Genomic DNA, 27,067 nt, shown 5'->3' with positions numbered 1-27,067 from the left:
TAAAACACATAGAGAGAGCCATCTCTGAGTTTAGGAAGGCTAGATCCTAAGCTCCAAAGTAGGTTTGTAGTTACCTCTGATATTTCTTTTTAACACATTGAACAACCCTTGGAAATTTTGGAGTGATAACATAGTGGCGACCATACTGGGGAAATTCAGTCCCTAGTTAAAATCAATCTTAAAGGAAAAAGTTTTCCTCATTTTTTATATTAAGATTTTAAAGGGTTGCTTGAAATCATCATTATAAGTTAAAATTCTGGCTTCTAAAAGAACATATTATACCAAGGCTCATCCTGATCCACAACCTGCTACAATTGTTGATGATCCTGACATAATTTTAAGAAAACCTAAAAAGCTAGAGAGTCAAGAAAGGGTTAATCAGTTAAACAAATCAAATTCACTTCCTAAAGAATTATCAAGCTTAGAGGATATTAAATTTGACTTATCATTTGAGCATTCTTTGTTTCATACAAAATCTGAAAATTTAGTCTATGATATTGTAATAGATCCCAATTTTATTCAATTTATTGAATCAAAGAAGGATATTATACATCCTGATTTAAATCAACATGTTCTGGATACTTTTGACAAACTTGATGAGTTAACCTCCACTTTGATAAGGCATATAGACGAAGTCTATTTTCAACAATCAGTTGAATTAGTTGCCCTAACTGTTGCTACCCGTGAACACTCTACAGTATTTTCAGAAACTGTAAATACAGCCTCATTCAGTACCACCTCACCTATAATATCCACCACAGTTCATTCCACAAAGCCATTCATACCTAAACTTCCTCTCCAACCTAATTTCTCAAGTTCATCTTCAAGAAACACTACTTCACCTCCCAGTCAAGCTAAAATTGTAGCCATGGCAGACATATATGCACCTTTAGCCTTACAAGCTCCTTTACATGCTATGCCACAGGATTACCAAAGTAAAATTTTGCAGTTTGATGGTACTGGTCAGTATACTGCTCAACAACATGTAAATAAAATGACAGATTATTTTGAGTTACATGAAGTTGATGAGGCTGATGTACAAATGAGATTATTTGCACAAACACTAGCAGGAGATGTTAAAAAGTGGTTTAAATCTTTACCTCCTAACCATATTGCTGATCTAGCTGCTTTCCACCAATTGTTCATAAATAGGTGGGAAAGAAAGAAAAACCATCTCCATATATTATCTGAATATGAGAACATAAGGAGATATCCTAGTGAATCTGTCCAGGATTACTATACTAGGTTTAACAACATTTACAATGCAATTCTAGTGAATATCAGACCCCCACCAGACCTTGCCCTAATTAAATTTTCGGATGGTTTTGATGCTGACATGTCCTATCAATTAAGAGAAAGAAATACTCCAACTTTAGAACAGATGCAAAGTGATGCAATTAGTGTAGAAGCTAACTTATTTGCTAAAAGAGCCAGGATGAGGAATGAGAGGAGAGTTACCAGTAAAGAAGAATCATCCACTTCAGATGTTAAGATAGATAATTTAGCTAAAAGTGTAGAAATGCTAATGGATAGGTTAGAGAATATGGAAAGAAAGTCTCAGTGGGAAAATCAACAAGGACCCCAAATTAGGAACCCCAACTTTCGAAAAAATCCTAATATTGGAAAATCAAGAGTAGTTGTACCCAATCAGCAGGGTAGACCACCTTTACAGGAAAATTATGTTGAAAGTTCACAACAACATGAAGAAGACCAGGACACCCAGATAAACTTGATGGGAGTAAACAATGAGGATTCCATTTTTCTTACTAAGAACAAGAATTGTATATGTTACAACAATTACAATTAGAGTCTGGAGAGTCCTTTGACTACAAACAAGGCTATGAATCTACTATCTACGGATTTCATAAACAATATAGCCTTAGAAGCAAAAAGAACACAGAAGTTCCTCCTAAGAAATCAGCCCAAACCCAAACTAAGAAAATAGTGGAAGCTCCTATGACCAAGATCCTACAAATTCTCCCTAGAGGAGCTCAAGAGGCCTCCAACCCAAAGATGGTGGACATAACATCAACTAAAACTCAAACTTCAGCTACACCTCAAACTTCAAATGCAACTCAAACTGTTCCAAACAATAAAATTGAAAACAAAACAGTTGGCACACAAACTGAATTACCAAGTGTTGGTAAAGAAAACAAAAACACACAAACCACAATTGCTAAGGATGAAATCATTCAATTAGGCAAAACTCAAATACCATTCAATATCAAAATTGAGTTAGCCAAATTGAAAATACCAGTTCCCTTAACAGAGCTGGTAAAAAATGAATCATACAAAGCACAAATAACTGAAACACTAAACATAGGTGAAGGTGAAGATGTTGTGAACCTTAATGATGATCAACCTGAGTTGTTATTTGGTCCAGAAGTAAATGGCAAACATCAACAAGGGGGTATCCCTCCATTCTATATTAGCTTAAATGTTCATGATAAAATCTTACATAATGCTATGTTAGATTCAGGAGCATCTCATAACCTAATGCCTAAAGCAGTCATGGAAAGGTTAAACTTAGACATCACTAGACCCTACAAGGACTTGTTTTCCTTTGATTCTAGTCAAGTCAAATGTCTTGGAATGATAAAATATTTGTGTGTAACTCTAGTCCAGTGCCCAACAAAGAGTATTGTTATGGATATAGTAGTTGTTGATATCCCACCCAAGTATGGTATGTTGTTATCTCGCTCATGGGGAGCAAAATTACAAGGATCACTACAATTAGACATGTCATATGCTACCATTTCTGTATTTGGTCAGCAAAGAAAACTTTACAGAGAAACCTTGATGAAATACATGGTAAGTAGTTCAGAAAGACCACAGAATTACCCCATTTATTCCATGCATTCTGATCTGGACTCATTTATCTTATATAATTAAGAAAATAACAAAGACAAAATCACAACTTTAGAAGAAAAACACAAAGAACCTGACAGCGAAAACATAACACATGAGTCTCTATGGAATTTAGATTTTGATGGCTCTGTAAATAGATTAGGAGCAAGAGCTAGTGCATGGATTTACAATTTAGAGAATGATCATTTAGAAGGACATGCTTTTAGATTGAATTTCAAATGCACTAACAACATGGCAGAATATGAAGCATTAGTGCTAGGCCTTCAAATCATAAGGAAACTTGGAGCTAAAAGAGTTTCCATCATGGGAGACTCAGAAATCATTATAAAATAGGTCAAGGGAGAGTACATTACCAATAACCCTAGACTTAGCTGCTATAGAGAAACCATCCTAGACTTGATAAATTGTTTCCTTGAGACTGACTTTGTTGTTATTCCAAGAAAGCAAAATATGCAAGCTCATAGCTTAGCCACTTTTGCCAGCACATGCAAGTTGCCCTTCCAAACAGTACACAACTGAGGTAAGACATAGGCCAACCATACTTGATAATTTAAAGTATTGGCAAATTTTCTCACATGACAATCAAATTCATGATTTTATGATTTCTGAAGGAGAATTTCGAAATGGTAATATAGACACTGACTGTACATAAGATTATACCAAAAATAATAAAATAGATGTAAATTATGTAAATAAGTTAGAACCAACTAAATTCACTAAACTAGAGATAGATCAATTAGAAACTGTAGAAATTAAGGAATTAATTAATGATGATTTAGAAGTTTTAAACCTCAAAGACAACTTTTTGCCCAAGGGATTAGCCCCACTAGAAGACATCTTTGACTTCAATGATGTAGCTAGAAAACCTAAAATGGAGCCTCTAAGGTCATACATAGAGGAATGCAAGATAGGGACATAGGAAAATCCTAAACTCATCAAGATATCTAAGACATTACCCCTAGATGAAAATCTGAAATACATTAGCTTATTTAAAGAGTTTCAAGATGTCTTTGCCTGGAGTTATGAAGACCTCAAGTCTTATGACACCAACATTATTCAACATAAAATACCCATAAAAAAAAATCAGAAGCCCTTTAAACAAAAACTAAGGAGAATTAACCCTGTTCTTATGCCATTAATAGAAAAAGAAGTTAAGAGGATGTACGATGCTCAGATCATAGCACCAATCAGATATTCTGATTTGGTCTCTAATTTAGTCCCCACTAGAAAGAAAACATGAGAAATCAGACTTTGTGTTGATTTCATAAACTTGAACAAAGTATCACTGAAGGATAACTATCCCCTCCCTAAAATGGATCACATTATCCAAAGGGTGGTAGGGTCATCCAGAATTTCATTACTTGATGGATTCTCTGGTTACAATCAAATCCTAGTCCAACCCGAAGATCAAGCAAAGACTGCATTCACCACTCCTTGGGGAACTTTCATGTATTTGAAAATGCCCTTTGGATTGATGAATGCTGGGAAACATTCCAAAGAGCAATGGACATAGCCTTTGCAAAAGAAATCCATGAGTTTTTGGTCATTTACCTAGATGATATCACAGTGTTTTCCAAGTCAGATAATGAACATCTAGATCATCTAAGAAAGGTATTCATAAAATGCAGAAAGTTTGGCATATCCTTAAATCCTAAAAAATCACTTTTTGGATTAGAAGAAGGAAAACTCCTAGGACACATAATTTCAAAAGAGGGTATTAGAATTGATCCAACTAGAATAGAAGCAATCCTAAACATCAGTCATCCTAGGAACATTAAAGAATTGCAATCATTCTTAGGTAAGATAAATTTTCTTAGAAGATTCATTTCTAACCTAGCAGAACTAATTAGATATTTGAATAACATGTTAAAAAAGGATTCAACACTTAAGTGGACAGTAGAGGCTAAGCATTCTTTTGAAGCAATCAAATAAGCCCTTACTAAAACACTTGTCCTCATAAGTCCTAATTTTAACAAAGATTTCATAATTTTTTCATTTGCTTCGGAGCACACCATTGCAGCAGTCTTGTTGCAAAAGAATGATGAGGGTTATGAACAACCCATCGCTTTCTTTAGCAAAGCTTTGAGAGATGCTACACTAAAGTATAACATAATCTAAAAAAAGCCCTTGCTTTAGTAAAAGCCATAAAGGATTCTAGAGTATATATTCTATACTCTCACATAATAACATATGTTCCAAATTCAGTGGTAAAGGACATTCTAAATCAGGATGGGCCTGATGGAAAAAGGGGCAAATGGATTGCCACCATACTAGAATATGACATTGAAATCAAGCCTACGAAATTGATTAAAGGCCGAGGTTTAGCCAAGCTCATGGCTGAATTGAACTGTCGAGCCTTAGACATAAATTTCATTGCTGTCATAGATGATCAGGAAAGATGGCGACTCCACAAATCAGTGAAGCTCCTCCTGGTTTATCTAGAACTAAAAGTAGATTCCTAAAAATGAAAGAAATGAAATATTGTATCTTAGACAATGTTTTATTTTGGAAAGATAATAGTGGCATTTTGTTAAATTGTTTATTAAAAGATGAAGTTGACAAAGTCATGCAGGAATTTCATGCAGGGGATTGTGGGGGACACCTATACTGGAAAACAATTGTTGATAATATTTTAAGGGCAGGTTTTTACTGGCCCACCCTTTTTGCAGATGTCAAAAAATATGTGACCTCCTGTCACAAATGCCAAATATTTGAAGGCAAGAAGAAACTCTTACCATTTCCCCTCAAACCTATCTCAACAGAAATGCCTTTTCAACAATGGGGTTTAGACTTCATTGGGGAAATTCACCCACCCTCCTCAGCCCAACATAAATGGATCCTGACAGCCACTGATTATTTTACCAAGTGGATAGAAGCCATCCCTTCTAGACAAGCCACTGACTCTGTCATCATCTCATTCCTTGAAAACAATATCCTTTCAAGATTTGGATGCCCACAAAATCTCATTACTGATAATGCAGCTACTTTCAAATCCAAGAAAATGGTTGACTTCTGTAACAAATACCACATCACCCTTGGCCATTCCACTGCCTATTACCCTCAAGGTAATGGACTAGTAGAATCTTCAAACAAAAGCCTAGTCAACATCATCAAGAAGTTGTTAGAAGATAACAAGAAAACCTAGAACAAAAAGTTGGTAAATTCCCTATGGGCAGATAGGCTTACTACTAAGAAATCTATTGGTACATCTCCTTATCAATTGGTATATGGAATGGATGTTGTTTTTCCATCCTCATTAGGAGTACCAGTGATGAAAATAATTCAAGAGTTGCAAGTATAACCAAATGACATCCAAAGGAGGATAAACCAAACAATTCATTTGCAGCAAACCAGGGAAGAAGTTTATATCAAATCCCAAGTAATTCAAGAAAAAATCAAGAAGATCTTTGATAAGAAAACTAAAGCAGAGGATTTCTACATAGGTGATCAAGTACTAAAATGGGAATCCAGAAGGGAGGACAAAGGGAAACATGGGAAATTTGACTTTCTCTGGAAAGGCCCATATGTTATTTATGGTTACAGAGGCAATAATGCATTTTTCTTGAAAGAATTAGATGGCAAGAACTTATAAGGTGGACCAGTGAATGGTCGAGTGTTGAAGCACTATTTTCCACCAGAGTAATCAGTAGTTCATTAGTTCTATTCACTGTAAATACCATAACAACGTTTAGGTTGGAGTGGATGATTATCTTCTAAAAGTTGAAGCCTGGAAAGGAAATGTTAAGCTTTAAAAGGTATAACATCATATGTTTGAATAAAGGAGATCACAGAAAGCAGTTCCGAGTAAAGCACAGTCAAAGTTCCAAGGCCACTGATCAGAAAGTTCTTGACATCTCACATGAAGATGCCATCCCCAAGTGGAGCCACTGTTAGGTTCCTATAATAATAGGCTTCATAATTTTGAATTGACTATGTAAAGTCTTGTAATATTGTACATACTTTTGCTTTCTACAAAATGTTTTCCCATATTAAAAAATGTAAAGAGGGTAAGTCCTAAAAGAAAAATCAAAGGACTAAAAGAAAAGGATAAAAAAAGAAGATAAAATATGAACCTCACCAAAAAGAGATAAAAATAGATCATGAAAGTGTGCACATTCAAATGCCACTACTCTTAGTTTACATTTTGTAAATAATATTTTGTGAAGCTTGTCAAAATGCCACAATCCATAATGATCAAACAATTTAATCTTGATTCATTCATGCTTCAAATTTCATGTTGATAGATAGAGAAAAAAGGTCTAGCCAAGCTGTTTAATCTTGGCAGATCAGTAGTTAGGTAGAGAATAATAGTGAGCTCATTAGTTTAATCTGAGCCATTGGAAGTTATAAGATTAGAATTAGATAGTTTGATTATCAAAGAAAAATAAAGGGTCAACAAGCTCAAATGCACCCAATAAATGAAGAAAAATGTTAGGGTAAATGATGGGTAGGTAGAAGTAGTTTTCACAAGGCATGGAGAGCATCAATTGGCTCATTTCATATTACTAACTTCCTTCCAAACTCATTTTCCCTCGTAAAAGGATCATTCGACCTACTCCTTTACCATGTGGTGCACTTCTTGTTTTGGTGGCCAAGAAGAATGGTAAGGATTTCCTTGAAAGGGATTCAAGAAGTGGTTTTCATCAAAGTAGAGTTTTTGAAGGAGATATATGGAAGACGACATTCAAAACTAGGCAATGTTTGTTTGAATGGCTTGTTATGCTTTTTGGTCTTTTCCATGCTCCTACTACTTTCATGCATATGAAGAAAGACGTATTGAAACCATTTATAGACATGATAGTCTACTTGGATGACATTTTCATTTTTAGAAAATTTCATTATGAACATGTCATGTATGGGAAAAAAATACTTGATGTCATATGTCAAGAACATTTGTTTATGAAGATGTCAAAGTATATGTTGGATAAAACTTCTTTTATGAACTTGAGCCATGAAATTGGTTCTTCCAAGCGTGTTCAGGTTTCCAAGGGCTTTATGGTGGTCTGCGTGGGACGTGGAGAAGGTGAGATGAAGTTAGACCTCTCCAAGATTGATACCATTATGGATTGGTCAACCGACATTGAAGCTGTACTTGAGAGCGATACCATAATTCTAGTGAGTGGGATTTGTGGAAGCTACAAATCTGTCACTCTGGGCTCTGTTCTAGTAGTTCGTTCGGCTGTAATAGTCTATGGTGGTATTAAATCCATTCCTGCAAACATAGGTGAAAGAATTATAAGAGGTTTTTTGGGAGAAGCCCAATGTTGGAGGAGAGATTTTGTTAATTTTTCTTCTATTGTAGCTCATTTGCATTCGTTGGTAGTTGTGCAAAAGGTCTTCCAGTGGGGAGGCAAACAACGAGAGGCATTTGCTGTTTTAAAACAAAAGATCAGTTCAAACTTTATACTTTCTTTTCCAAACTTGAAAAAATCATTTAAGTTTCAGGTTGATGTATGCGACTATGCCATGGGCGTAGCCTTTATGCAATGTGGTAAGTCCATTTCTTTTTATTCAAAAATTTTCAATCATAAAGTGTTTAAGTTGCAGCGACAAAGGCACTTCCATTGGATGTGTTTCCATTTACTATTCCACTCGGTCAAAAGGTATAAGCGACATGTTTGTTGATGTACTATTCCTCAAGCATCATTTTGTTTTACATGAAAGTTATGCTCAGAAGAATACATACTTTTAAGATGTACATTCAATCTTGAGTCAAAGGAATCAAGTGGAGGAAATTGTTTACCAGTTGCATCATAATGTATTGTATCATCTTGGTAAGAAGGATGTTGCTACTGATAGTAACATGGACAAAGCCAAAGTGTTTATTGAACGACTCCAAATGGTACATCAAACAATACAAGAACAACTTGAAAAGGGCAAAGGTAAGTACACAACAAGGCATGACAAGCATCGTGCAAATCACAAGTTCCAATTCAATGATTAGTGGATCGAGATTGGAAAGGTGAGGGAAATGTACCCTCACCTACTGGACAATTGAAAGTGATATTTTGGGGTCCAAAAGACTTCCAGTGGGGAGGAGTGATCAGGTGTTCAAAATTAGGCTAAAAACGAAAGTGTCAGAATCTTGATAAACTTAGCTTCAAATCTAAGATCTCGTCATTCTGATTCCAACGGTGTGAACGACACTCAAATCCGAGCTCATATGCATAAGTTACAGCAAGTCAAAGTTTAGGTTTGACTTGGACACATGGTAGGATTGGATGATGTGGCAAGGCCCTTTAGCGAATGGGGAGGTGCCAAGTAGCAGGCCGCCATTGGCCCCCGCATATCTCAAATCACATGTCGCAGACGGGTCGATGTTAAAAATCGGCCCCAAAACAACCAAGATGCGATGAGATAAGGCAGGAGGGAAGGCATTAAAGAATCGGTCTCGAGCAGGGAAAGGTTGCGATGCGATGGATCGCAGATCGCAATCACACTTCACAGAAAAACAGAAGTCCCGCATATATGGACCGCCAATACTCTGCCGAATTGCGATTTGTGAAACAAACCTGGACGTGATATGTTTATCGGTTGTGGTTAATACTTCTGTCAGATCCACCACATTGCAATCACACTTCGCCCGTCACGTTCACAGACTATAAGGTCCGCTGGTTTCCTTGCTGATTGTGATTTGCGATAGATAGTTAGATGACATATTATGGCCCACCGTGCGACGAATTTTTCGCCCAATTAGCACATTCTTTGGGCTAATTTGTAGGATCATGCCAAAAATGGGGCAATTTGTGGAGCGAATATTGGGAGAACTAGGGGAAGTCATAACTTCTTCAGTTTTCCACCAAATTGGATGCAAAAAGAGGCTAGATAGCTATTTTTGGACATATTGCACTGATTGGAGTAGGTTTCAAAAGTATTTGAGCATTGTAAACACAAATTTTTACACTTTTGAGCATAATAGAGAGGCCCAAGCCATTGAAAGCTGGACCACAGAGACGTAGCCCAGGAGGGGTGAACTCCTTTATCGTGTGCTTGTTGTAATGTGTTTTTGATGATGTTTTATACATGTTTATGTTGTTGTTCAGTTTCTGGTTTATGTTAAATTGCTCATAAAATTAACATAAAAACTCTTCATTTCACTTGCAAAAATTGATGAATCCTTAAGCACAATGAAAGCATTTTGTTAATAATATGAGGAAGATCTTAGCACTGCAAACTAATATTCTGAATCAGATTAATGAGAGAGAGAGAATAGAGATAGAGCTCCAAGCTTAAACTGACAAAAAACTGTGAAGTAATCCTTAGAAGCCTTTTTATCATTGAGGCCTCTATTTCCTTCAATTTTTTCCATTTTCCCTTCAATTTCCCCCTCACATGTAACATGTGACCTTTCACCTTCATTTTCTCCTATTTTCCATTATTTCATAAATAAAATGCCAATAAATGCCACTTTGCCTTTGCCAATTTCCATAACCATTAATTAATCACTAGTGGTCCCCATCACTATGTTTTGCTCAATATTCAACTTGTAATATATTTCACATAACCTTGTTTATTATTTTTCCTTTATTAACTTTATTACATGGATTTTTTCACCAAAGCTATTAATATGGATTATAATAATTATTTTGGTTAAAATTATAAAAAAAAGCTAAATAATAATAATTTCTTAATAGGAAAATATTTAAAAAGTGAATGATGTGATTCATTGATAACAACGCATTGTAACATTGATTTTTTAGATTTTTCAAGTTGATTTTTTTTTACCCTCATATCTATTTTTCACACAAAAGCAAAAATAGTGCATTAAAAATTATGCACTTTCACAATTATAAAGGGAATATTATTAAGTTGTTTTGAAAATTTTTTTGAAAAATATTTAAGTGTAGTTTAATCTTTATTTACACTGACATTTTAAATAAATAGTACAAAAATATTTGATAATGATATATGTGTTTGTAATAAAATATTTACATCCTAATTTAATAATACTAAAAAATGATATTTATTTACTGTGGAAACTTGTTTTCAAGTTCCCACTTCCTTAAAGTTGAGGCTTCCAAAAAGCTCTAAGTTTTTGCAACAGTTTGCATATTAGACACTGAGGGACTAGTAAAATTCACCAATTTTTTTATATATTAAGATAAAATTTGTTCTTTAAAATTTCTTTGGGTAACTATTCATCTTCTTTATAGATAGGTTAAACTTCCGTAATGGTCCTTAGTGATAGTGGCATTCTCGACTGTAAACATGTACATTGACCCAAAGGCTTACCAATGGTCTTGGAGAGTGCCCACATAACATTTGGAACTTGGGGTGCATGGTGTTGTTTATGCTATACATTTTTGGTCCTTAGCGATAGTGGCCATTCTCAATTGTAAACATGTACATTGACCCAAAGACTTACCAATGGTCTTGTTGAGCGTGCACATAACATTTGGAACTTGGGGTGCATGGTGTTGTTTATGCTATACATTTTTTAGGCTTTAGCCTATTGCCATGAACTGTGAAGGCATACCAGAAGTGTAGTTTAAACATGTCATATTTTTGCTTGCAAAACAATGAGAATTCTGGTACGATTTTGAGAAAATATAGTGGAAATTTTTGGAAATACGAGTTACAACTATCAAGCTCAAGATTTTGGCTGCCCTAAGGATTCTTGATGGTGTTGAATCCATTTCCACCATTAAAAAAAAGATTCAAACACTCCTATAGTCTAATTTCGAGTATAATTTCTCACCGGATTAAAAAATTAATTGTTAAAACAAAATTATGACCTTTTTAAACAATTTCCATACTAAATACCCATGGTTATACTTGGAGCATGCTAAATGTTCACTTATTAAACCAATATGAACCCAAGAGATACTATTACTCACTTTTTATATTACTCCATTATTAAGGATGTGTAAATGACACCACCATAATTTATAACAAAATAATTAAAAAGTGGACCAACTTAAGTTTTTCAATATTTTTTAAAGTCATCTCTTTGTTTTTTGTTTTTTGTTGTTGTAAATTTTAGTAATTATTATTATTATTTTTTTAAATAAAAATTTATAGTTAAAAATTTAATTAATAAAATAATATAATTTCTATTAAATTAAAACATTTATAATTTTTTTAATATATTCATATGTAATCTAATTAATAGATAAAATGATAATTGAATTTAGGTTTTTATGATTCATATTTTATGTGTTGAAATTTGTAGGACCAGCCAGTGTGATTCATGGTCAAGACAAGATGGAGAATGACCATGACAATAGATTAAATAGAGAAATTAATGTAAAGACCCTTAATATTTTTAAGGGCTATATTAAACAATTAGTTTTGAAAAAATGATGTTAAAATTGGCTCAAGTCAAATTTAAAAAAAATCAAATATTTAGATAAAGACTAAATTAAATTTTTTAATTAGAATATAAATAAATAGAAATACAATTGAGCTAATAAAATAAAATTTTATTATATATAATCAATATTTATATTGAATTATATTAAAATCAAATTTATTAATAAATTAGAGTGAAATATAAAGTCAAATATTTATATTCAAAAGACTATATGTAATAATATAAAATAAATTATTTAAATTTAAATATGAAAATAATAAATTCAAGTCAAACTTAAAACAAAACAAAAATAAATTAAAAATAAAGATAAACCAATAATAATAAAATTCTATTATATAATATGTATTACAATATGGATGTCCTGTATACACAAGTTTTTTTGATTCATGCTGATGTATTTATCTTTCTGTACATGGTGCTTTTTAGGACTTCTGACATTTATTTTTCCCAGAGATGTGTCATATATCACCCTTTTATATCTTATGATGTTTTTTATATTGTCTCAATATAATCTATGCTACTTTTTTCTCGGAAAAAAATCTAACCCAAAAAAATTACAATTTTCCAGTTTTACAAATTTTAACGTTCCCAATTGATTTACCAAGCCCACTTTCATTGCAAGAATTAACAGTGAACTTTTGATTAAAATGCACTCAAAATTTCGCTATTTCAAACCTGCGTTACATAGTGTGGCCAAAAATGCAAGATTCTGTTATTCTCTCTCTTCCAATGACATGGTGTACATCAGCCACTCCACCGGCGCCGTGTTGATCTAGCGGTTCCTGCTGATGTGGCAAAAAGTCACAGTCGACGGTGCACCATTTTAACACGGTTCTTACTGACGTGGCAGATGATCACAGTGGTTGGGTGTTGGGCACCCCACCACCCAATTATTTCGGACACCTCAACCCACCGAATTCCGATAATATGGTGTGACGGTAGAGAGGTTGAGCACCGACGGATCAAACATTATTAAATCCCAGCAAACCCAATTGACAACAGATTCCATGGTTACACTCTCAGGTTTCGAGTAGACTTACTTTTAAATTATGACAATGGTCCAAACACCCATAACTAACTTTGGTTGCATTAATTTATCAATTATTTTATTTCATTTTCTACACAGTGGGATCTAGCCATATGCTTATTAAGAGCAAATAAACTATTGAATTAATCTCTGTGATTTGTATAAATAACTCTCATGACTCTTCAGTCACAAGCAATGTGAAGATGCGCTCGGTCGGTTTCTGTTGCTGGAACTTCCAGATGACACAATGCAGCTGATGGGTATATATAGTTGGCCCAAGAAGCACTAGATCTGGTACATTTAGCTATCCTTCTTTGCTTTTCAGTCTCAGATTCAACTGTATTCAGCTTGATTTCTTTATACAAACATGCTAGGGGGAGAATGTATTTAGATTACAGAATGCAAACCCAAGTAAAACTTGAGATCTAAATGGATATTGTTGTATGGGTTTATCTCGCCTTTTTGTGTCTGTGAGTTCTTTGAAGTCACAGATCTCCAAGTTGGGTTTATTGCATTGATAGATCTGTAGTCTAATCATCTGCAACTGCATGGCACTGGCACTGAAAACTCACTGGCAAAATCTTTAATTGGGTTTTTGAATTGAATGTTTGTTTGTGATTTCTAGGTTTGATTGTGTAGTGGGGATAGCTTTTTCCAAGATATTTTTGGTGAAAATGGCAGTTGGTAAGCATGGTCGTCAGGATAAGCAGGCATCATCGTCACTGTGTTTTAAAGGGACAGTGATTATCTTTGTCGGGGTTTGTATTCTTGCTGTATGGATGATGAACTCATCTTCACCCGTGCCAGCAGAAAGACAAAGCTTCAATGGCATTAGGAAAGTCACTCCAGAGATCCGGGAGAAACCGAGCGATTCTTCTCCTGGATCTCAAGAGACAAAGGAGAAGACGAAGGATTCTTCTTCTGGGGTGTCTTTTGAAGACAACCCTGGAGATCTGCCAGAGGATGCCATCAAAGGGGATGACGGGGAGGAGCTTGAAAAGATAAAGAACCCCCAGATCCAGCAGAAAACCCAACCAGATAAAGCATCTGATGATGGGGCTGGTAATCCAAATGAGGAGAATAAGGAAGAGGATAACTCTGATGGTGCTGGGAATTCGATCGGAGGAAAGAGATCAGACGGAGATGGAAATTCAAATGAAGAAGAAAAATCAGATGGAGATGTGAAACCAAAGGAGAAGTCGGATCAAAATCAATATGAAGGAAAAGACGAAGATAATGTGACAGTGAATGACAATGAAGAAACCACCGAGAAAGGAGATAATGAAACTGACAGTCAGGAAAAGAAAGACATTGAAGAGGAGAAGAAAGAGGCTGAAAACAATAGCAAGCCTGAGAAGAGTGGAGGCAGTGACTCATCTGAAAATGAGAATAATGAGGGCAAATCAAAAACTGAGGGTGAGCCAGAGAAAAATGCAAAGCAAGAAACTACAACAGAAGGGAACACATCAGATTCTAAATTACCAGATGTATTGCCTAATGGTGGGCAGGCTGAGCTTCTTAAGGAAAACACCATCGAACCCGGAAACTGGGAAACACAAGCTGCAGAGTCTAAAGGCGAGAAGGGAAGACAAGAAGCTGAGAACTTGAAAGATGAGAAAAAAGAAGACAAGAAAAAAGATTCACCGCAGTCACAAAGTCAGAATGCAGAGGACAAGTCCGTAAAGGGCCAGGAATCTAGTAAGCAGCTGGAAGGTCAGGACAAGGATTCCAAAAAATCAAAGGCGGAAAACAAAGACCAGTCCAATCAAGTTAATGGCTACTCGTATAATTGGCAAATTTGCAATTCAACAGCTGGTCCAGATTACATTCCTTGTCTTGATAATTTTGAGGCTATCCAAAAACTCCGAAGTACTAAACATTATGAGCATCGAGAGAGACATTGCCCTAAAGATCCTCCAACATGTATTGTTCCTCTACCAGAAGGCTACAGATTGCCCGTACATTGGCCAGAGAGCAGAGATAAGGTTCTTGAATCTGAAGCTGACGCATCCATGAATTCATAGATATAATCCTAAAACATATAATTTCTTTATTATAACTTTTCTAAACATATAATCTTCTTATTGGTCTTTTCCTTGATGCAGATATGGTACAACAATGTCCCTCACACCAAGCTTGCGGAGTACAAAAAACATCAAAATTGGGTGAGGGTATCTGGAGAACATATTATTTTCCCTGGAGGTGGGACTCAATTCAAAAATGGAGCTCTTCACTACATAGATTTTATTGAGGAGGTATGTCTTATCTATTCTCAATTTCTAGTTATATTCCATTACCTGAGATTGTGAAGGTGCAGGCCACATAGATATCAGATTATTTGATCATTGGAGGTAGATATGACCCTCTTTCTTTCTAATTTACTTGATGACCAGAATTGATATGCACATTGCCAATAATGTAAACAACAAATTCTTTCTTAAAGAGCATAATAAACTCACATGGCCCCAACTTTTATTAAGCTGAAAATGCCATTTTATAAAAAGAATTTGATCATACTAGTATTTTACTAGTTTAAACATTTTTGATATGGGTGCACAAAGAGACAGGAAGCCTAAGTTACCAGGAAAAGGAAACTGAAATGGATCTGGATACAGATCCACCAGAAGCTAAGATCTGGATATGGCGGGGAAACCCCACAGACAAAAAATACAATAATATCTTTTTAATTTTGAAAAAAACATAGTCAAAGTTAAAAATCAAAACCATTCATGAATCACAACACTGGAGCTGAAATCATGAGATAATATATAAATCTAAAGATTGAAATCATGATGCGTCATGCTTTATACAAAAAAGATAACTTTAAATGCAAAATTGTGGTTTCATCAATCATCACTCTATTGATATGATGATGTAGAGTTGATCTAACTACATGTCCAAAAATAGGTCTACGTGCTCCCCATTTGAATATTTCAACTCTACATCATGATCAACCTGTCATCTTCCTTGAAATTTGCCTTAAAATCTAAAAATTTGTATCTAGTTACAATGGTAAATGAATATTGTACACCTTGAGAACATGCTGTAGTCAATGTATCATACAGTTCTAAGAGGACTTTTCACCAAGAGTTGGATGGGATTGACCTAATTGTACACTATATATATTATTATCTATGTATTGTCTCAAAGCTTTCCTGTTAGCATTATCAGAAATTGAAAATTAAAATTTTGATGTGCCAGACCTTTCCTGCTAGTATTATCATGTGCTAATTAGCTTATAGGTTACAACTATACAGCCTACAGATTATAAATAAGTAATCTAACTAAAAATCTAAATATACTATTTACTCTTGGGGTTTCAACCAGCTGACAAATATCCCTGAAAAAATAAAAAAAGAAACCAAAAACTCTAATGTTATTTGCTTTGGGATCCAGCGTGCGATGGTGAGCTGACACATGATCCATTTAGTAGCATGGGATCTGTTCACTACTTATAATTACAAGTTTTTTTCTGGCAACTGCATGGAAGTGTAAAATTCCGTTGATTAGGACTGATGCTCATAGGCAATGATGGAAAACTTCTGTAGATATATTAGTTTCAATTCTTTTGTTTTTTGTAAAAATCCAAATTTTCTTTTTGACAGTGAATTATTTTAGCAATATATAGGAATGACCTGATAATAATTTAAAAAATAAAAGCATTTAGTTCCTTTTATAAGAGAAGTTGATCGATATTATTGACTAAAAATGAATTTGTTATCTTGACAGACTATTCCAGATGTTGCATGGGGAAGGCGGAGCCGTGTGGTATTGGATGTCGGTTGTGGAGTTGCCAGTTTTGGAGGCTTCCTATTTGAAAGACAGGTCCTGACCATGTCCCTTGCACCTAAAGACGAGCATGAAGCACAAGTGCAGTTTGCTCTTGAACGTGGTATTCCTGCAATATCAGCTGTGATGGGCACTCAAAGGCTTCCTTTTCCAAGTACTGTTTTTGATGTTGTGAATTGTGCTCGACATAGGGTTCCATGGCATGTTGATGATCTATCTTTCAAACTTGCTCAAATTGTATCATTAGTCCACTACACTTATATTTTATGTTCCTTAGTTTCTGCACACAGGCCTTTCAAGAATTTCCATGCAGTCGTTAACACTGGTCCATTCAAGTGTAGGTGGAAATATTCTTCTAGAGCTAAATCAATTATTAAGGCCAGGGAGTTATTTTGTGTGGTCAACTACTCCTATCTACCAAAACAAGGACGAAGATGTTCATATTTGGAAAGATGAGGAAACAATTTTATTTTATTATGAATTCTTTTTCTTAAGAGAATATTTTCTGTAGGATCCAATATTTTCCTTTTCCCAGGGTTAAGTGTGGTTCTCATGAGTCATTGCTTCATTGTGATTTCCGTTGATTTCTGACAAGATCAAAAAATAACATTTAGCGATGCATGGAAATGATCGTTGATAACATTCATTAACTAGGCCATCTAATCACATTCACAAATTTTTGCATTTAAAAATGATGACCTTGGTGTTCTTATCATTCTTCGTCATTGAATGCACCTTTTGGACTTTTAGAGGAGATTAAACACTTTACTTTTATGAAAATTTCCAGTCTTCTTGCCAACTATTGACTAAATACTAGGCAGTTGTTTCTAAGTATTTAAAGGTTATTGCGTTTATTGCTTAGGCACTGCCTAGTGACTAACAGTTGAAATACATGTCAGTCAACCATTCTTAGATTATATGTTGATTATAGTCGACTATAACTTATGATTTATGTTTTGTTTGTTTGTTTGTTTTCTTAAATTTAATCTAATTGCGTGGTTCACGGACATTGAAGATTGGTGGCCACTACATCCACGGAAACCATCCAGGCAGATCCTCCCAAAGGGACCACTTTCTGCCAGCTCATTAGCAGAGAGCCTAACCCCAAGAGTGTCGAGGTGAATTGACCCTATGACCTCCCATTATCAAGGTGCTTTAACAATGGGAACTCGACCATTGAGCTAAACCTTGGGGAAACTTATGATTTGTGTTACTTAGCTCTGCCACTAATTCTGAGAGATATTGGTGTTCTCTTAGGATCTTTTATATGTCAAATTCTTTTCACCATTCTGTGTCATAATGTCATTTATTGGTTATTATTGGATTTTTCTATTGTTTTTAATACCTTACACCAAATATGGTACTAAAAGGTTGCAACTGCCTGTTAACAATCTTAGATCATCCTTGTACACGTGTCTCATTTTTGGGCTGAATCAAGCATAGATTATAATACCTTACACCAAACATGGTACTAAAAGGTTGCAACTGCTAGTTGACAATCTTATATCACCCTTGTGCATGTCTCATTATTGGGTTGAATCAAGCATAGATTATTATTTGCTTAAGTAAATTCCATCATGACACATTTCATACCTCTTCAGGGTAATCCTATTTATGATTTTGTTTAGTTTATATGATTCGATGCATAATATCTGTCACAGACGTTTAATCCTATATTGTTTCCTTTGATAATTATTTCAGAGATGTCTTCTTTGACTGCATCTATCTGCTGGAATCTCCTTGCAAAGAAAGGTGATGAAGTCAATGAAGTGGGTGTTGCAATCTATCAAAAACCAACCTCTAACAATTGCTACGAATCCAGAAGGAAAAATGAGCCTCCTTTGTGTGAAGAGGAAGGCGATCTTAATGCAGCTTGGTATTTAATTGTTTTTAGTTGAAATTGCTATCTGAAGCTTGTATTTCATTAAAATGAAATGGATGCTTGATAGATAATGTGCATATGCTATTATATACTGTAATAACTGTTTCAGTAATGTCAATGGATCTCAACTGTAGGTGCATATCATCTGAATAATTATAAGTTCTTTCTTTTCTGACAGGTATGTTCCAATGGAGAGTTGCTTGCAAAGAGTGCCACATGAGGATGAGGAACGTGGAAGTGAGTGGCCAGAAGAATGGCCTTCAAGGCTCGAAAAAGTTCCTTACTGGTTGAAGAAGGATGTGCATGATTCTTTCATCTCAGATACAGAGCATTGGAAAAGGGTTGTAAGCAAGTCATACCTTGTGGGGATGGGAATTGATTGGTCTGCTGTTCGGAATGTTATGGACATGAAAGCAGTTTATGGAGGGTACTTGCTTTTACCCTTCACTAATAAATATAGCCATATAGATTGATGGTCATCTGTCTCTAATATATAGGGATCAGACATGCAGTTAGTTTATGAAGAATGGTGTGCTTGATTCTTTTCCACGGTTGATAAATCATCCTAGCTAGTAGAAACTGCTTTTGAGTTTTTAGGCTTGTATGAAAAGACCATATGGACCTGCTACCTGTTCTGTTGATTTTTTATTGTTAGATAGACAGAGAGGACCTTCTGTGTTAGATATTACATCCATAAAGATAGCTTGTAGTAATTTGGATTCTTTCATCCATAAAAATAGGTGGTAACTTGGATTCTTTCTATTTTCAGTCAAACAGGCATCATGGGTGGTAGGCACAGGTCCTCCAATTGAGATTGTGGATGCCTGAAATTATCGCTAGCTCATTGGCTGTAAACTTTTTTGACTTTTTATTCTCAATTGTTGCATTCAGGGCATTCTGTCAGAAATGTTTATGGCATAAAGTATTTAGTGGAGATAAAAGACTTGCTTTTCCGTGTCATCCCATAAAAGCATCATAGAGTTTTGCATTTTGTTGGCAACTTAGCATCATTCCTCTTTTTTATGTTTTGCAATATGACATTGCAGGAGTACCTATTAGGTGCATTTCCCAACGACAATGATTAGAAGACACTCGATGTTGTAATAGATGACTTCTGTTGATTTTTTATTGTTAGATAGAGAGAGGACCTTCTGTGATAGATATTGCATCCATAAAGATAGCTTGTCGTAATTTGGATTCTTTCATTCATAAAAATAGGTAGTAACTTGGATTCTTTCTATTTTCAGTCAAACAGGCATCATGGGGTGGTAGGCACAGGTCTTCCAATTGAGATTGTGGATGCCTGAAATTATCGCTAGCTCATTGGCTGTAAACTTTTTTGACTTTTTATTCTCAATTGTTGCATTCAGGGCATTCTGTCAGAAATCTTTTTGGCATAAAGTATTTAGTGGAGATAAAAGACTTGTTTTTCCGTGTGATCCCATAAAAGCATCATAGAGTTTTGCATTTTGTTGGCAACTTAGCATCATTCCTCTTTTTTATGCTTTTTTATGTTTTACAATATGACATTGTAGGAGTACCTATTAGGTGCATTTCCCAACGACAATGATTAGAAGACACTCGATGTTATAATAGATGGGTACTTCTGTTGATTTTTATTGTTAGATAGACAGAGGACCTTCTGTGTTAGATATTACATCCATAAAGATAGCTTGTCGTAATTTGGATTCTATCATCCATAAAAATAGGTAGTAACTTGGATTCTTTCTATTTTCAGTCAAACAGGCATCATGGGGTGGTAGGCACAGGTCTTCCAATTGAGATTGTGGATGCCTGAATTATCGCTAGCTCATTGGCTGTAAACTTTTTTGGCTTTTTATTCTCAATTGTTGCATTCAGGGCATTCTGTCAGAAATCTTTTTGGCATAAAGTATTTAGTGGAGATAAAAGACTTGTTTTTCCGTGTCATCCCATAAAAGCATCATAGAGTTTTGCATTTTGTTGGCAACTTAGCATCATTCCTCTTTTTTATGTTTTGCAATATGACATTGTAGGAGTTCCTATTAGGTGCATTTCCCAACGATAATGATTAGAAGACACTCGATGTTATAATAGATGGGTACTTCTGTTGATTTTTATTGTTAGATAGACAGAGGACCTTCTGTGTTAGATATTACATCCATAAAGATAGCTTGTAGTAATTTGGATTCTTTCATCCATAAGAATAGGTAGTAACTTGGATTCTTTCTATTTTCAGTCAAACAGGCATCATGGGGTGGTAGGCACAGGTCCTCCAATTGAGATTGTGGATGCCTGGAAATTATCGCTAGCTCATTGGCTGTAAACTTTTTTGACTTTTTGTTCTCAATTGTTGCATTCAGGGCATTCTGTCAGAAATATTTTTGGCCTAAAGTATTTAGTGGAGATAAAAGACTTGTTTTTCCGTGTCATCCCATAAAAGCATCATAGGGTTTTGCATTTTGTTGGCAACTTAGCATCATTCCTCTTTTTTATGTTTTGCAATATGACATTGCAGGAGTACCTATTAGGTGCATTTCCCAATTACAATGATTAGAAGACACTCGATGTTGTAATTGATGGGTACTTCTGTTGATTTTTTATTGTTAGATAGACAGAGGACCTTCTGTGTTAGATATTACATCCATAAAGATAACTTGTAGTAATTTGGATTCTTTCATCCATAAGAATAGGTAGTAACTTGGATTCTTTCAATTTTCAGTCAAACAGGCATCATGGGTGGTAGGCACAGGTCCTCCAATTGAGATTGTGGATGCCTGAAATTATCGCTAGCTCATTGGCTGTAAACGTTTTTGACTTTTTATTCTCAATTGTTGCATTCAGGGCATTCTGTCAGAAATGTTTTTGGCATAAAGTATTTAGTGGAGGGCTGTAAACTTTTTTGACTTTTTATTCTCAATTGTTGCATTCAGGGCATTCTGTCAGAAATGTTTTCGGCATAAAGTATTTAGTGGAGATAAAAGACTTGTTTTTCCGTGTCATCCCATAAAAGCATCATAGAGTCTTGCATTTTGTTGGCAACTTAGCATCATTCCTCTTTTTTATGTTTTGCAATATGACATTGCAGGAGTACCTATTAGGTGCATTTCTCAACGACAATGATTAGAAGACACTCGATGTTGTAATAGATGGGTACTTCTGTTGATTTTTTATTGTTAGATAGACAGAGGACCTTATGTGTTAGATATTACATCCATAAAGATAGCTTGTAGTAATTTGGATTCTTTCATCCATAAAAATAGGTAGTAACTTGGATTCTGTCTATTTTCAGTCAAACAGGCATCATGGGTGGTAGGCACAGGTCCTCCAATTGAGATTATGGATGCCTGAAATTATCGCTAGCTTATTGGCTGTAAACTTTTTTGACTTTTTATTCTCAATTGTTGCATTCAGGGCATTCTGTCAGAAATGTTTTTGGCGTAAAGTATTTAGTGGAGATAAAAGACATGCTTTTCCGTGTCATCCCATAAAAGCATCATAGAGTTTTGCATCTTGTTGGCAACTTAGCATCATTCCTCTTTTTTATGCTGTTTTATGTTTTGCAATATGACATTGTAGGAGTACCTATTAGGTGCATTTCCCAACGACAATGATTAGAAGACACTCGATGTTATAATAGATGGGTACTTCTGTTGTTTTCTATTGTTAGATAGACAGAGGACCTTCTGTGTTAGATATTACATCCATAAAGATAGCTTGTAGTAATTTGGATTCTTTCATCCATAAAAATAGGTAGTAACTTGGATTCTTTCTATTTTCAGTCAAACAGGCATCATGGGGTGGTAGGCACAGGTCCTCCAATTGAGATTGTGGATGCCTGGAAATTATCGCTAGCTCATTGGCTGTAAACTTTTTTGACTTTTATTCTCAATTGTTGCATTTAGGGCATTCTGTCAGAAATATTTTTGGCCTAAAGTATTTAGTGGAGATAAAACTTTAAAAGACTTGTTTTTCCGTGTCATCCCATAAAAGCATCATAGAGTTTTGCATTTTGTTGGCAACTTAGCATCATTCCTTTTTTTATGTTTTGCAATATGACATTGCAGGAGTACCTATTAGGTGCATTTCCCAACGACAATGATTAGAAGACACTTGATGTTGTAATAGATGGGTACTTCTGTTGATTTTTTATTGTTAGATAGACAGAGGACCTTCTGTGTTTGATATTACATCCATAAAGATAGCTTGTAGTAATTTGGATTCTTTGATCCATAAAAATAGGTAGTAACTTGTATTCTTTCTATTTTCAGTCAAACAGGCATCATGGGTGGTAGGCACAGGTCCTCCAGTTGAGATTGTGGATGCCTGAAATTATCACTAGCTCATTGGCTGTAAACTTTTTTGACTTTTTATTCTCAATTGTTGCATTCAGGGCATTCTGTCAGATATGTTTTTGGCGTAAAGTATTTAGTGGAGATAAAAGACTTGTCTTTCCGTGTCATCCCATAAAAGCATCATAGAGTTTTGCATTTTGTTGGCAACTTAGCATCATTCCTCTTTTTTATGCTTTTTTATGTTTTGCAATATGACATTGTAGGAGTACCTATTAGGTGCATTTCCCAACGACAATGATTAGAAGACACTCGATGTTGTAATAGATGGGTACTTCTGTTGATTTTTTATTGTTAGATAGACAGAGAACCTTCTGTGTTAGATATTACATCCATAAAGATAGCTTGTAGTAATTTGGATTCTTTCATCCATAAAAATAGGTAGTAATTTGAATTCTTTCTATTTTCAGTCAAACAGGCATCATGGGTGGTAGGCACAGGTCCTCCAATTGGGATTGTGGATGCCTGAAATTATCACTAGCTCATTGGCTGTAAACTTTTTGACTTTCTATTATCAATTGTTGCATTCAGGGCATTCTGTCAGAAATGTTTTTGGCATAAAGTATTTAGTGGAGATAAAAGACTTGTTTTTTCCGTGTAATCCCATAAAAGCATCATAGGGTTTTGCATTTTGTTGGCAACTTAGCATCATTCCTCTTTTTTATGCTTTTTTATGTTTTGCAATATGGCATTGTAGGAGTACCTATTAGGTGAATTTCCCAACGACAATGATTAGAAGACACTCGATGTTGTAATAGATGGGTACTTCTGTTGATTTTTTATTGTTAGATAGACAGAGGACCTTCTGTGTTAGATATTACATCCATAAAGATATCTTGTAGTAATTTGGATTCTTCATTTATAAAAATAGGTAGTAACTTGAAGTCTTTCTATTTTCAGTCAAACAGGCACCATGGGGTGGTAGGCACAGGTCCTCCAATTGAGATTGCGGATGCCTGAAATTATTGCTAGCTCATTGACTGTAAACTTTTTTGACTTTTTATTCTCAATTGTTGCATTCAGGGCATTCTGTCAGAAATGTTTTTGGTATAAAGTATTTAGTGGAGATAAAAGACTTGTTTTTCCGTGTCATCCCATAAAAGCATCATAGAGTTCTGCATTTTGTTGGCAACTTAGCATCATTCTTCTCTTTTAGGTTTTGCAATATGACATTGTAGTAGTACCTATTAGGTGCATTTCCCAATGACAATGATTAGAAGACACTCAATGTTGTAATAGATGGGTACGGGAATAATCTTTCAGTTCGTGATTGAATGCATTTTAAATGGTGCCCCAGAATTCTGTGCATTTTCCAACAGCCATGATTAGAAGTCACTTATGCGAAAACATTGAACAGGGTATGAATTTAACCTAGACCTGCCTCCTGTTGGTGGCCTGCTCTACTACTGAGTTGCATGCCTTGTAGATGATTGGCTAGTTCATGTTCAGGCGTGGATTGATACTCGGCATCCCCTGTAAACCACATCAGTCATTTAGACCTAGGGCTGGGGAATTCCTAGCTACAAATATGGCTTTGAAACCATATGAAAAATTAAAATATTGGACTAGCTAGAAATTGAACCCAGGGCCAACGCTGGTCTGTGGGCTTCTCTGCCGCTGAGCTACGTGCGCAATTGGTAACGGGCAACACCATGTTCAAGTATGGATTGATAGTTTGACTGCTTGCTTGAATTATTTTTGGATGGTACTGGAATAATCTTTTGCCATGAACTCGTTAATTTCAGCTGTCCTAGCTCATCTCATTCCCCTATTAACTGGGAGCCTGGGATGGATCATTTTTTCATAGTGCCCTCATTCAACTATTTTCATTTAATACATCAGTGCTTCTGAACTTGTTGATTTAAGGGCCTTTTAATGTCAAGCTTAGCTGTTGTTATTACTCATGAGTCAGTTACTATCCCGGCAAAGTTGAGTGTGGGTGGTAGTCTGTTATTTATGTTAAAAGATGTTATAACAGTGATCATTTTGGCAGGATCCTGATTTTCACGTGTTAAGTATTTTGCAAAATTACAGCATCTATACATTGATCATTTATACTTGACCCCCATGCTATGCATGTTATGTATGTTGCAGATTTGCAGCGGCTCTAGCATCACAGCCAGTTTGGGTTATGAATGTTGTGCCAATTGATACTCCAAACACGCTTCCAGTTACCTATGAGCGTGGTCTGTTTGGTATATATCATGACTGGTGTGAGTCATTCAGTACTTACCCCAGAACATACGATCTTTTGCATGCCGATCGCTTGTTCTCTAAGCTGACGAAAAGGTGGGAACGCACACCTATGATTTTTGATTATTACCAAAGTGCTTTCTTCCTTTTTACAGATATTGGATAATATTCAATATACTCGTTTGGCAGCCTAATCTTCCAGTCAGTAATTTTCTGGACCAAGTTTTTCTGACTAGCTTACAAGCAAAGAGACAGAATTGATAATGTAATTGGATGCTGCAGGTGTAGCCTAGTTTCTGTAATGGCAGAGGTTGATCGCATTTTAAGGCCAGGGGGTTCAATCATCTTTCGTGACACGGTGGAGACATTGAATGAATTGGAAAACATGATAAAGTCACTACAGTGGCAAATCCGAATGACATACTCTCAAGACAAGGAAGGGATCCTCTGTACACAGAAAACCATGTGGCGGCCACAGCAAGTAGCTTGAATGCTTTCATTCATTGTCACTGGCAGCAACATTCATGTGTACAAATGGTTCAAATCAATGCGGAACCTGCTCTACTGTATGTTAGAGCCTGAATTTCTTCCAGAAGAGCAAGTTGTTTTTTGATTCTTTAATTGTATTGCCAGAGTCTGTTCACCTTTACTAGATTTTATTAGCTCTCTCTATATTCCTCCCTATCCCCTTCAAATGAAGGAATTCGTGTAAGAACATGCATGTTTTATCGTTCAGCTAATTTCTGGATGACGCATGTTTGTTTAATGTTTCAGATAATTCTGGATGTAGTATCATTTGCTTCTACTATGGGGCTTTAACAGGGGTTTGGTCACAATCATCTGTTATATGAGTTTTATTTAATTTAAACTGTCACAAATTATAAGGCTTATTCTCTACAAATTACTTTCACCAAAACTTTTTTTAATTTTATAAGAGGCTGTTCCCTCTTTGGGGTGTTGTTTTCGTGGGTCAATATTGTAGAAGAAACAAGATGAACAGTCATTCTTGAAATCCAAGAAACTAACTTTTTGATATAATTAAAATCTTGTGGCTATTTTTTTTAATTTCCTTTTTCAAGGAAATCTTTGTGGATTTTTTTTGGAGTACTTTATGATTTATGGATGGTAAATGTAAACTGTTGACCTTGATAATTTATGGACGGTAAATGTAAACTGTTGACCTTGATTATTTATGGATGCTAAATGGGGGTAAACCATTGACCTTGATTACGGTGTTAAAATGTGACCTTTCCAACTTTGAGGAAGAGATAAAAGGATTCACATCTGGCTGATGACCACTTGAGATAACCTTCGCCACTCCTGAAACCCGGTGTTCCACTATCCTTGAAGTTAAAACAATGTCTAACCATAGAGGTACACTGTTTTTCTTGAAACCCTAGATTATTTGCAGAATTAATTTTGTAATGCAATTGGAGGTGCGATATCGTGGGATACCACTTTTGAAAGACACAAATGAACTATGATCTGTAAAAATCCCGCAAATACTTGGAATTGAATGAGCAGTTTGAGCATAAAGTACACAATTTTGCTTCAAAGAGGATATTTGTTTATTTGATTAAATTGGTTCTTCTTGGAATTTTATCAGGATCTTATTATAAGAATACCTGGAATTAGAGTCCCTAGAAATACAAAAAGAATAATAT

General features: G+C 35.3%; 1 protein-coding gene across 1 annotated transcript; it reads left to right on the top strand.

Annotated features, from left to right (window-relative positions):
- The first annotated feature begins 13,203 nt into the window (after positions 1 to 13,203).
- LOC149257421 (putative methyltransferase PMT24) lies at positions 13,204 to 26,468 on the top strand. The gene is made up of 9 exons (XM_089414287.1): positions 13,204 to 13,502; positions 13,834 to 15,193; positions 15,314 to 15,463; positions 16,938 to 17,207; positions 17,338 to 17,447; positions 18,697 to 18,873; positions 19,058 to 19,306; positions 25,305 to 25,499; positions 25,686 to 26,468. Exons 2-9 carry the CDS (start codon positions 13,883 to 13,885, stop codon positions 25,891 to 25,893), a joined length of 2,670 nt encoding a protein of 889 aa, XP_089270413.1. The 5' UTR covers positions 13,204 to 13,502; positions 13,834 to 13,882; the 3' UTR covers positions 25,894 to 26,468.
- The last annotated feature ends 599 nt before the right edge of the window (positions 26,469 to 27,067 follow it).

Source organism: Pinus tabuliformis, chromosome 6 (assembly GCF_031772625.1).
Source record: "Pinus tabuliformis cultivar Carrire ecotype Pingquan chromosome 6, CPIR1, whole genome shotgun sequence".
NCBI classification, from domain to species: Eukaryota; Viridiplantae; Streptophyta; class Pinopsida; order Pinales; family Pinaceae; genus Pinus; species Pinus tabuliformis.
This window is presented reverse-complemented; position numbering and strand designations above follow the sequence as displayed.

Bases quoted from the DNA above. Each gene is read 5' to 3' on its own strand.
- LOC149257421 (XM_089414287.1), top strand. From the start codon at position 13,883: ATGGCAGTTGGTAAGCATGGTCGTCAGGATAAGCAGGCATCATCGTCA. The intron at 19,307-25,304 runs GTACTTGCTTTT...TGTATGTTGCAG, and splicing joins ATGAAAGCAGTTTATGGAGG to ATTTGCAGCGGCTCTAGCAT. The intron at 25,500-25,685 runs GTGGGAACGCAC...TGGATGCTGCAG, and splicing joins TTCTCTAAGCTGACGAAAAG to GTGTAGCCTAGTTTCTGTAA.